Genomic DNA, 12,260 nt, shown 5'->3' with positions numbered 1-12,260 from the left:
GGCACTGGACTTCTCAGAGTGATCACTTCCTAAGTCACATAGATCTCTAGCCACTGTGCAGTGCACCTGAAAGTAATATAACATTGTATGTCAACTGTAATCGAAATTTTTCAAATTGTTTTTTAAAAGGCAAAACCCCCAAGAGGAGAAAACTCAGCACCAAGCAATTCAAGCCATTTTCACATACTGCCAGTGGAAGACATGTGCTTTTATTTAAAATTTTCTGCAGTGCTGTTTGGCTTTCCGAAATTAAATCCCAAATTTATGAAGAGTCAAGAGGCTGAACAACCCAGCAAGGAACAAGAAAAAGCATTATTATGCATATTGATCAATTCAGTCAGCAGAACCCAGGGCAAAGAATTTCATCTGGGCCCTGACTGGTTCGGCTCAGTGGGTTGGCCATTGTCTTGAAAACCTAAAGGTCATTGGTTTGAATCCCAGCCAGGGCACAGGCCTGTGTGGTGGGGCAGATCCCCAGTTGAGGGCATGCAAGAGGCAACCAATCAATGTTTCTCTCCCTCTCTCCCTCCCTTCCCCTCTCTAAAAGTAAATAAATAAAATCTGGGGGGAAAATTCATCTAGGGCTTCTTGGGATACTCAAAATGCACCTTTACTCTCAAATATGAAGAGCTGTCTTGGGACTGGACAGATAGGAGGGAAAGTTGGCCTTAAAATGGCGGAGTGGGAGGAGGGAATGGCTGGCTCTCAGGTGGATGGCTTTGGCTTAAGGAAGCAGAATGGTTTCTGCTTCCTTGAACCACAGAAAGGCTAACTTGAATCTGAGGTCACGATCTTATCAACTAGCACAACAGGCTGGGAGAGGCAAAAGGGAGTGGTGGGGACTGTAACAAAGCAGAGGGGGGCAACCTCTATGCAGCTTCACCAGCAGGCAATGCAGGCTTAGCCGAGTTGCTGAGAGAAATTCCAAATCCAGATTGGTATGTGCAGTTCTCCACTTTTGTGTTGTCAGATGATTCCATTTGGCTCAAACCCTGGATGGGATGGCAAGCAAACCCATATTCTAGCCTAATAAGGTCTGTAGGCCTCCTGTTTGCAACCCTCACCCTGAACGGACCAGACCCAGTTCTGTTAAACGGTCACTGGACATCATTCCTCCTCCCACTTGGGCACCCGGGAAAAACCTTCCCAAACCTGACCCAAATGGACCCGCTGCCCTTTGCCCCGCAACCATTGCCCCCTTCTGACAAAACCTGCAAATACACTGCCCCACCCCACATGTCCGTCCACAGCCCGAGTGGAGAATCACTGTATCTTTTGGGTGTCCCCAAAGCCACAATTTGGTGAGCTTTGCCTTCTGAGGTCTGAAAAGTGTTTGTCAGTGTATTTGTTTTCCAAACACGAAGCGATTGTTGAAAACACTGCCTGCATCTCAGATGGCTTTACCTTCGCGTCCTCTGTACGTGGGGCACACTCTGTCCCTGCCCACGTGGGAGTCAGAACTAGGGTTCTGGGTACATTGAGGTGTCCTCACCCATACACCAGCACCCACTGCAACCCTACCCATGGCTCCCTGTGCTTGCTCCCTGGGGTGGGCAGCCGAAATGAGCTTTGCTCCCTCTCAGTGACGGAGGCCAGAAGTCTTGAGACCAAGGTGCCAGCCAGGCCTGTTCCTTCTGGGGGCTGTTCCAGGCCTCTGTCCCAGCTGCTGAGGGTTGCTGGTGATCCCTGGGGTCCCTTGGTTTGTAGCAGATCCCTCCAATTTTCTGCCTCTTTCTTCCTATGGCATTCCTCCCGTGTCCACACTTCTGCCTTTCATAAGTGCCCCAGTCACATTGGGTTAGGGGCCCACTGTGCTTCACTGTGATCTCATCTCATCAGTTACGTCAGCAACGACCCTACGGCCAGATCTGGGTCACTGAGGGTCAGGACTTCAACAAAGGAATGAGGGGGGAAACCCTGCTCATCCCATAACACTTCCTTTCTCCCAGTTCAGTATGACTCAAGTTTTTCCCGTTGCTTTTAGAGAGAGGGAGACCAAAATACCGATGTGAGAGAGAAACACTGATTGGTTGCTTCTCCTAAGCACCCCCAGACAGAAAACTGAGCCTGCAACCTAGATGTGTGCCCGGACCAGGAATCAAACCCGCAACTGAGCCACACCAGCCAGGGCAGGATGAGTCCTTTGTGAAGGAATTAAAAAGCCCAGGCTACAACATGAAGCGGGCAGCATTAGCTTTCAGAGAGCACCCAGTGGTTTGAGGGGCACCATCCGGTTGTCTGGCTCAGGACAGGAGGACCCGAGTGGGCTCGAGGTGCAGGGCAGGCTGCTGGCCTGGGGCTGTGCTGGCTGCCACGCTGGGCTCCTCTCCCAGCAGGGTTAGGTGACGTGCGTCCTGAAAACCACTGCTGTAAACGGTTTAGCATCTTCAGAAAGGGTCGGGTCACCTGTCCAGGGAGTTTGGCTAGAATCACACTGGGGATAAAAGAGGTCATGTAAAACATAAAAAAACCTCACGACTCCCCAACCCCCAGCAGGAAAACTGTAGACAGCGCTCATATGTTGTCCTCGTCCAGCATCCTGGTGAGCCCGTCACAGATCCGGCGCAGGTGGGAGCAGTAGGGCTCGGCCGGGCCGTACAGCGTGGCCAGGAAGTCGCAGTTGGCAAAGTGGCCGAAGACATGGTTGATGCGGCCGTGGGACTTGGCGGTCAGGTGCGGGCCCACGGCCTGGTGAAGCAAGTCCCGGCACTCGAGGAGGGCAGTGGCCAGCACACGCCTGTCAAAGGTGAAGTCCACCTGGTGGAAACTGACGGCCATCATGGCCAGGCGGCGCGCCCTCTGGCGGAAGCGCTGAAGGAGCGCCAGCTCCTCCCCGCCCAGCTGGCCGCTGCGGAGCAGGAGGCTCAGCTTCACGGCCACCTTGACCAGGTTCTTGAGCACCTTCTGGGCCTCCTTGCGGCTGCGCGTGAACTCCTTGGTGGCACGGTACAGCTCGTCCAGCACCTCGCCGCTTGTGTCGTCGATGAACACGGCCACTGTCGCCTTGGTGGCCACTTTGCTCAGGAGCTTTTTCTGGGCCTGCAGAGCCAGGCTCTTGGTGCTGAAGGTGTCCATCGGCCCTGCCCAGGGGAAAGACAAGACCCAGCGTCAGTTCCCACGGCCCCGGACCACAAGGGGTTTGCCTGGTCAGGCCGCTTTCGTTTGCTCCCACCATCTTCCCAAGCCCTTGCCTCTTCCCCGGGGAACTCTTTTACATTCCCCCAAACCCCTTAGGCCCTGCCCCTTTCCTGGTGGACTCATAGACATCCCCCAGCGCCCTGGCCCCCAGGCTTCTGCGTCTCCTTGCAGATTTATCCCTCCGCTTAGGCTGGACACCGCCTCCTCCAGAAAGCCACCCCTGAACCATCAAACTGTTGGGGAGGCACCTCCCCAGGCCACACAGCACCCCAAGCACCCCCTGCTTTGCTTCCCCACTGCCTGCCTCACCCCAGGCCACAGCAGAGGCCCCGGGCCTGATCCCTTCTCCACTGTATCCTTGGAGACTCCAGAAACATCTGTGGAATGAATGAGGGGAGCCTCAGACCCACCCCCAGCCCTCACCCGCTGCCCAGGCCCTGGTCAGAATCCACCCCTGCCGTGGCCCCAGGCCGGCTAGACCAGGAATGTCACGTGGGTGCCCACTCAGGCCCAGAGGCTCCCACAAAGCCCGTCTTTGTGGGAGCTCGGACCCTGGAAGCAGTCCCAACCCTCAGCCGCCATGTTAGAGGTTAGGGCGGGGAACAGGGATTACTGGGGCAGCCGTCCCTGCCCCCTGGGCCAGTCACCAGACCTCAGGGCCACGAAGGCCAGGCCAGAGCTGGGGCCCCACTGACTCAGCACCATGTGGCAAGCCCGGAGCTGGCAGCATGCGCCCACTTTGTCACTTCCACCAGGTACTGGGCAGGTCGCCCGTTGTGCAGAAGAAAACACACAGAGGCCAAGCCACTCCCCCAAGGCCACACAAGAAGACGGTGACTGCCTGCCCCCAATGCCTCTGCACCTCCAACCCCTTCACCTTCCCCAGGTGACACCTGCCAGTCACCTTGAGTCTTAGAGGATTGGGGGCTGTCCCCCATGACAAGACCAGCCCCAATATTCAGGGCCTACTCCTGGCTCTGACCGCTGGGTCAAAAAACATCACTGCCCCGTGCCTCAGTTTCCTCATTTGTAAAATGGGGAAGATCAGAACTCTGCCTTAGGGCAGAAGCTCGTGGCCGACCCAATGCCCACCAGGCTGTGACTGTCCCCTGGGCACCACCACCTGGGACTCTGCCATTTAAGGTCCGAGCATCCAGCAACCTGGATGTAGAGGCCTCTGTGGGCAGCAGCGGCATCGGGCTCGCCACTTGGCCCAAGTACCTATGCCTCCTGAATTCTCTACCACCAGTTTCTCTAGAACATTCTATCCCATTCCCTTTACCTGGACCCCTCCTCCCTCATTCATCCTACAGACTCCTACTCATCCTTCAAGTCTCAGAGTTACCATCACCTACTCCTGGAAGCCTTCCCAGAAGTCCCAACCTGGGCCAGGTGTCCCTAGCTCCCACGGCACCCTGGGTGTCCTCCTTTGTGGCCTCGAGCACCTTGGTTTCCATGTCCATTTCCCTGGCCCAGTGGCATGTTTAGGGGCTGTGTCTCCCAGTCCAGGGCCTGGCACACAGCAAGTGGCCCACGGTGTTTGTTGAACACGTAAGGGGAAGGATGTGGGCAAACACTGGAAATGAGAGGGCTCTCCCAAGGCCCCGGGTCTAGTCTCCCCAGGTTACAGACGGGCAAACTGAGGTTCAGAGAGAAACTTCCTCCAAGTCCAGGGATGAGGCCCAGGCCCCTGGACCCCAAGGGCCCTGGAGCCCAGCCCCTTCTGCCTGTCTTGGTTACTGTGTGAGCCCAGGCAGGTCCTTTTACCCCGCAGGTCCTGAGGTTGAGCGTGTTGATTCTCAGGGGAGCTGAGCCTATTTACGCACTTTGGGAAGGGCCTGGGCCCCCAGCAGCAACCCCCATCTCCAAGCCCAGCAGGAAAAGAGCTGGGAGCAGAGGCAGCTGCAGGCTCCTTTCCCGGCCTCCACACTCCTAGCCCCTCCGGCCAGTCTCCAGACCTGCCACACCTGGGCCAGCTGCATGCCCCCTCTCCTCCCTGACCCATTGTTCTGCCAGAAACACCCCCATTCAAGCAGCCAGAGGGATGACTGCTGTCCCAGGGGAGCAGACCATGGACCAAAATAAACCCCGGCCTTCCTTCCTGCCTGCTGTGCTTGCTCAGGACCGAGGGCAAACAAGCCAGGAGGTGGCCAGGCTGCACCACGCCAGCCCTTCTGTGTCAGGGCCGCCCCAGGAACTGCCCAGAGGCTAAGGGACTAGATAGCTAGTGTCCCTGGCCCCTGCCCCCAAATGCCAGAAACACCGCTGTCATTACAACCGAAAAAGGCCCACTGAAGATTCATCTAGGCTCTGCCAGGGCATTCACTCAGCTACTCAGTGAGCATTCATGAACCGCCAGCCGGGTACCAGGCACTGGGGACCAGCAACGGCCACAGGAGATCCCCCCTCTAGACCCCATACCTCCTCATTACAGAACAGCCTGGGTGCTCCAGCATCACTCTGAAATGGGACCCGCAGGCACTACCATCTACCTCCATCCACCACTTTAAAAGTAAAGCTAATAGATAGCGACGAAGGCCACCATCTGAGGGGACAGAGGGGATGGGATCCGGAACGTTCCCTGTTCTGTTCAGTCTGGGTCCCCACAAATATAAAACATTATTGAGTTAGGTGGTTGTACATCTCAGAACACACTACAAACCAGTGAAGTGTACACTTTCAAAGGTGAATTTTATGTTATGTGAATTATATCTAAATAAAAGATACCTAACATTCTCCAAAGAAGGTATACAAATGGCCAGCAAGCAGCTAAAAAGATGGTCCACATCACTGGCCTCTAATGAAATACAAGTCAAAATCATAGTGATCCATCACCTCGCCCCGCCAAGGACGGCTCTTGTAAAAACACAGACCATACCAGGTGCTGGTGAGGATGTGGGGAACCTGGAACCCTAACACACGGGTGGAGGAGGGATGGAAAATGGTGCAGCTGTTTCTGGCAGCTCCTCAGAGTTGCCACACGGCCCAACAATCCCACTCATAAACATCCATCCAAAACTCACACACACACACACACACACACATTTACAGCAGCACGAGTCACAGCCAGGAAGTGGAAGCAAGCTTCATATCCATCAACAAATGAATAAACAAAATGTGGTCCAGTCACACACTGGAATATTACTAGGCGGAGAAAAGGAGTGAAGCTCTGGCACTCACCACACTGATGGACCTTGAAACCACGGCACTCAGTGAGAGAAACCAGACACAAAAGACCACACAGTGTGCAATTCCATTCGTGTGAAATGTCCAGAACAGGCACATCAATAGACACAGGAAGTGGGTTGCCAGGGGCTGGGGGAGGGGGAAGAAGGGTGACTGCTGATGGGGACTGGGCTTCTTTTTGGGGTGCTAGAATGCCAGGGCACTACTTTTTGAAAATATTTTAAAAATATGTTTATTGATTTCAGAGGGAGGGAGGGAGGGAGGGAGGGTGGGAGAGAGAAACACACAACCTAGGTATGTGCCCTGACTGGGAATCAAACCCCCAACTTTTTGGTGTATGAGATGACTCTCCAAGCAACTGAGCCACAGCAGCCCAGAGTTACTATTAATAGTAAGTGTAGCCCTGGCCGGGTAGCTCAGTTGGTTGGCACATCGTCCAGATACGCCAAGGCTGAGTGTTTGATCCCTGCTCAGGGCACATAGAAGAATCGCCCAATGAATACATAACTAAGTAGGACAACAAATCCATCTCTCTCGCTCTCAAAAAAAATTAAGTGTATATACTTACACCTCTGTGCTCCTCACTATGTATCTTTTATACCTTGTTTTTATAATGTTAAATGAATTAAAAAATTTAAAAAACAGGACTTGGTCCAAACTGTAATATAAACAGAAAATAAAAGGATTCCACAACCTGAGATTTATAAGTCCCTTCCACACGGACAGGCACTCGGCCGGTACTCAAGACGCGCTTCATTAAGAAGAATTTCCCTCAAAAGCTGCAGCTCACTACAATTGAGGATGAAGTGGAGGTCTGCCCATATGGTGAACATACAGCTATAAAATCCTACTAAAAAGGAGCTCAAGCTCCCTTTGATTTCCCCAAGAACAGCCACTGAATATGAAAACAGTGCAGAAAAAACCCCACGCATCAGCTTGTGTTTTTGCGGGACATCAGGAAGCAGTGAGGCCCAGGGCTGCCCTGCGTGTGGCTGGACCCCTAGCACCCTGGTCCCTGCCCTCAAACACCAGGACATCCTGCTATTTCAGGAGAAAAATAGCATCCCTCCAAATTCCCAAGGCAGCCCCCTAAGAGATGTTGCTCATCCTGGAAGGAGGTGCCAGAAACCAATGAACATGGAAATAAACAGGATAATTTGGGGGGAGACAAGGGCCACAAGGGCAGGCAGGGGAGTGACAGCCGGGAACGGGCAGGTGACTTGGGGTGGTCGGGAGGGCTTCTCTGAGGTGGAGCCCCTGGAGCTGAGACCGAAAGGACAAGGTCTGAGAGGAGGTTGAGCCGGGCAGAGGAAGAGCCTGGACAAAGGCCCTGCGGCAGGACTGCGCCCAGAGTGTTGGAGGAACAGGAAGAGGGCCACAGGCCCACACACCACCCCTCAGAGGCCACCATCCATACCCTCCCACAGTGCACCCAGACAAGCCCTGTGCTCAGGGGCAGCTTTCCCATCTGTGAAATGGGTGTCCAGACACTGAGGGGCTCTGTCGACCCCTGGCCTGGCCCCCACATTCCTCCCCAGAATGCTGGAGCCCAGTCCACTCCTGAGACTTTGGTCCTCTGCCAAGCTCATTTCAGGTTTTGGACTCCAACCTTTGCCCCAGTGCCCATTTTGGACACTCCAACTCCCACTGTCCCTGGAAGTCACCCCCCATTTCCCTCTTCTTCCAGCCCCAGGCAACCACTGACCCACTTCCTGTCTCTGTGGATGTGCCTGTTCTGGGTGTTTCACATGCATGGAATCACACATAGTGTGGCCTTCTGTGTCTGGCTTCTCTCCCTGAGCTTCACGGTCTCCAGGTCCGTGGCCACAGCGAGTGTCAGTGCTTCACACCTTTTTATGGCTGAATAATATTCCACACCTTTGCTTCAAATATAATGTGTTTAACTCTAAGTTCATAGTCATTTTTAATAATGGCAAAATTCCTGAAAATACAGCGAGTGGCTCTTGTGAGCTGGGGTGAGACAGCTCAGCGTGCCACGGCCCACAGGCCCCCGCCCCAGCCCCCGCCCCCACCCCATAAATTCTTCATGCCCCACACAAAGGGTGTCAATAATTGATGGGCCCGGGCAGCAGGTCGAAGCCACGCCTCTCCTCTCCCGGACCCTGCTGCAATGGCCCAGGACGGCCTCAGGGGGCCCCAGGCCTCCGCCCACGGTGGCAAATGACCCACAGTCCTTGTGCTCACCCAGTACTGGACACCCACTACACTGAGCCCTTTCTAACCCTCACTCACTGCTCAGTCAGCATGCATTTCAGATACGGTCAAAGGGAGAGGGAGATGGGCTTGCCTGAGGGTAGGGAAACACCAGCGGTTATCGAACTGGGTTTCCCAGAACCTTTGGGGGCCACCCCATGGATGGGCAGGTTCGGGCAACCTGCCAGGCTGCAGTGGGAGCCAGGACACTTTTAACTGTAGTCAGATTTCCACTAAAGAAAGAGTTTGGGGGCCAAACATGAATGTTGGCAGACTGCTGCCAAATGCCACGGAGGGAAGGACAGGGCAGACTCCGACTCAGGCTGAGCAAAAGACATTCAACAGCAAGTGGAAACTTCAGGGTCACATGGCAGGAGTGTGGATGCAACCCCTAAATGAGTCCTGGCTCCACTCAGTTCTCACCTACTCACGGTCTCAGCCCCCTGGTGCCCCAGGCTGTCCTCCCTTCAGCAGCCACCAGAGGGTGCATGTGAGCACCAAAGTCAGGTTCCATCCCACCTATGCTCACGCCTCCCTCTGGGTAAAAACATAAGTCCTCAGGGCTCTCATGGCCCTGCAAGACTTGCCACCATCCCTTCCCTGCCCTCACCTCCTCCCTCCCCCCCTCCCCTCACTTACTCCCCCCCCCCTCACTCACTCTGCTTCAACCACAAGAGCCTCCTCCCTGTTCTTCCAACATATCAGACAATATCATGCCCCAGGGCCATTGCACGGTCTGTGCCCGCTGCCTGGAATGCTCTGCCCCCCGCCCAGGTCTCTGCATGGATGCTTCTTTCTTGTCATTCAGGACTTAAATCAAATGTCGCCCCGCCCAGGAGGCCCTCTCAGAACCACCAACCACACTAACTTCCCATCCGTCTGACTCTCCGGTATCTCCAGGCATTTATAATGAAGTGCAATGATTTCTCTGGGTGAAATACATTTCTTCCAACCCCCAAGCCTGGCTCACAGTAAGTGCTCAGGATCTGTTTGTTGAGTGAATAAATGACCTCTCAGAAGGTCCCAGAGATCCCATTCAAGGGCTCCACTGTTCAGTCAGGAAAAGAGACACCCAGGGCTCTGGCTGATGTAGCTCAGTGGACTGAGCACGGGCCTGCGAACCAGAGGATCATGGTTCAATTTCCAGTCAGGGCACATGCCTGGGTTGCAGGCCAGTTCCCAGCAGGGGATGCACGAAAAGCAACCATACATTGATGTTTCTCTCCCTCTCTCCTTCCCCTCTAAGAGACACCCAAAGAAAGACAGAGTTATCCCAAGGTTACATAGTAGCACAGCACAAACTGCTCTGGAGGGGGCTCCCCCAGGTGGAAGCTCCCCTACTCCCACTACCCCACTGGACATAAGGGGAAACCGTGGCCTAAAGGATGAGGCCTTAGAAGATCTCAAAGACTAGGCTGAGATCCTTTTATGAAAGCTCAGAAGAGTGGGATTCCAGAGGCAGCCCCCACCTGGGAAGGAGTGTAGGGGGATCGCAAAGAAGGGGGATCACTGTGGAACCGGGACCAGTCCTGCCAGCTCCAGGCTCCCACCTCTCCGTGTGCACCACCTGGGGCTGAACCCAGACCAGCATGGGCCATTATTCAGCATCTGCCTCTGAGTGAGGCTGTTTTCATGCCAACAACTAGACAGACATGAGTGAGGATAGTGTCCTAGGTACACTATTGTGGCTCCATTTGACAGACAGGGACACTGAATCCTCTTAAATCCACCTAATCAGACCCCAAGCAACCAGAAGTCCCCTTACCTACCCAGGCCTCAGATGAGAAAACTGAGGCTCTGGGCCTCGGACATTCCTCAGACATGCCCCACACAGCAGGAAGGGACACCATGAAGCTTCAAGTCTGCTCCTGCCTAATCTCTTCTTTTAGGGACTGGACCCTCCTGTCCCGCTCCCCACAGAGTGGGATTCGAGCCCCCAGCTTTTTGGTACTCACCCACCACCAGTGTCCCAGGCCACGGGGCCTGCCGAGTAGAAGAAGCCCAGCCAAGGTGTTTGTGTGGCTAGGGCTACGGCTCTTTGTTCCGGTTTCCATAGGTACAGCGTCCCTGGGCAGGCCCCTCCTCCACCCCACCCAGCTGCCCAGCCCTTGCCTGGCAGTCCTTTGGCCCAGCCTATCCAGGCAACTTGTTATGTTTTAAAGTTAACATCATGGACCTGGCATGATGGTGGAGGAAACAACCTGTGCAAAGTCCCAGAGGCAATATTATGCCAGGCGTATGACTGTGGAGGCTGGTGTGGCTGGAGGTAGAGTGAGCAGTGAGCGAGCGAGAGGGAGAACGGGAGATGAGACCCAGGAGGCATGCAGGACCCACATTCCTGCATTTAACCTGGAAGCAGCACTCACTCCCAGGGTTCCTCTTATTATACAGACAGGAAACTGAGCCTAGCAGAATCAAATCATCTGTTCAAGGCACTATACGGTGAGTGGTGGGTGGAAACACAGGTTTGTCAAATGCCAAGACAGAACTCAACCACTAGTTAAACTGCCCTCACCCACCAGCAGCCCCCCGGGGCCTTCACCGCTCTCACCTGGGCTCATATATTCAGGAGGTAACCATGAAGGCCTGTCCACACCTGCCCCTCCTCCAGGGGGCCCCCCAGGATAGAGGAGGTGGTGATGCTGGGTCAGCTCAACTGCGGATTACCTCAGCGGTGACAGTCCCAGTTCACAGCTGGCAAAACTGAGGCCAAGGCTCTGGGCCACTGGGGAGCTCCTAGGTGGCCAGTCTGGGTGGGCCTGGCCTTGGATATCCCAGCAACCTGGACCTACTGGAAGTCACACTCATTTCCACCCCCACGCCTTTGGCAGGGCTGCCCACCACCTGGAATGCCCTTCCGACTCTGGAATCTGGCTCTAGCACCTGGCGCCCTGCACGGTGAAAGGGGCAGAGTACATCAGAGTCCCCATGGGGCGGGAAGCGGGGGCTCGCTGGTCCCAGAGCAATGCCCCATGCCCATGGGGCCGTTCTTCCCTAACACATACAGCAAGAAAGTGTCAGAGACAGAGGGAAAGGGAGAAAAGGAGAAAGGGAGAAACTCAGGAAGGAATAGATTGACCGGGAAGGGGGGGTTGCAGGGGCATGGTGGAGCAGGAGAGCCAGAGGATGGCTAGATGGTCCCTGAAACGCGCCGAGATGGGGGAATCCCCAGCATCAATCTCACCTGCTCTTTGGGGCCAGTCGTGGGCCCAGCCACCCGGATTTCGCCCTGCCACCTCCTCCAAGAAACCGCAGCACTCGCGCTTGATAACCACGAGGGGCGGGGCGGGAAGCTCTGCCCGCCCTCCCATCGCTCCGCCCCACCCTGCCCCGCCCGCTTGGAGGCAGCGAAGAGGCTGGAGGAGGAGGGGATGGGCCAAAGGCATGGGCTCAGCCAATGGCAGTGCGGGCGGTGTACAAAGAAGCCAATAGGAGCAGGTCACCTCCGTGAGAGGGGCGGGCTCGGGGCGGGGCCAGGCGGCCAGGGGGATTACTCCGGAATCGCACTAGTAGCCGGATGCTGGGGGTGCTGCGGGATGGGGCCCATCCGAAGAAAGGGGAGGAAGGGGACAGAGTGAAAAACGGAGAGAGACCCAGGGGAAGAGAGGAAGACAGAGGGAGCCAAAAAGAAAAACAGATCAACATACAGTTCTGGATAGGCTCCTTCCTCCCTCTGGGACTCAGTTTACCCACCAGCAGTTGGGGTAGAAACTTGTTTCTTA

At 55.2% G+C, this 12,260-nt stretch overlaps 1 protein-coding gene across 2 annotated transcripts; it reads right to left on the bottom strand.

Moving 5' to 3' along the window:
• Positions 1 to 1,287: 1,287 nt before the first annotated feature.
• On the bottom strand, positions 1,288 to 11,825 carry TNFAIP8L1 (TNF alpha induced protein 8 like 1). 2 transcript variants are annotated; one of them, XM_037042609.1, is made up of 2 exons: positions 11,723 to 11,825; positions 1,288 to 3,080 (listed from the first exon to the last, which is right to left on the bottom strand). In XM_037042609.1, the coding sequence occupies exon 2, from the start codon at positions 3,073 to 3,075 to the stop codon at positions 2,515 to 2,517; it is 561 nt and encodes a 186-aa protein (XP_036898504.1). In that variant the 5' UTR covers positions 3,076 to 3,080; positions 11,723 to 11,825; the 3' UTR covers positions 1,288 to 2,514. The 2 variants fall into 2 exon arrangements, with proteins under 2 accessions (XP_036898504.1, XP_036898506.1); XM_037042611.1 differs by lacking the exon at positions 11,723 to 11,825 and adding an exon at positions 10,494 to 10,569.
• Positions 11,826 to 12,260: the final 435 nt, after the last annotated feature.

This window comes from Sturnira hondurensis, unplaced genomic scaffold (genome assembly GCF_014824575.4).
Source record: "Sturnira hondurensis isolate 20B ecotype Veracruz unplaced genomic scaffold, ASM1482457v3 Scaffold0003693, whole genome shotgun sequence".
Taxonomy (NCBI): domain Eukaryota; kingdom Metazoa; phylum Chordata; class Mammalia; order Chiroptera; family Phyllostomidae; genus Sturnira; species Sturnira hondurensis.
This window is presented reverse-complemented; position numbering and strand designations above follow the sequence as displayed.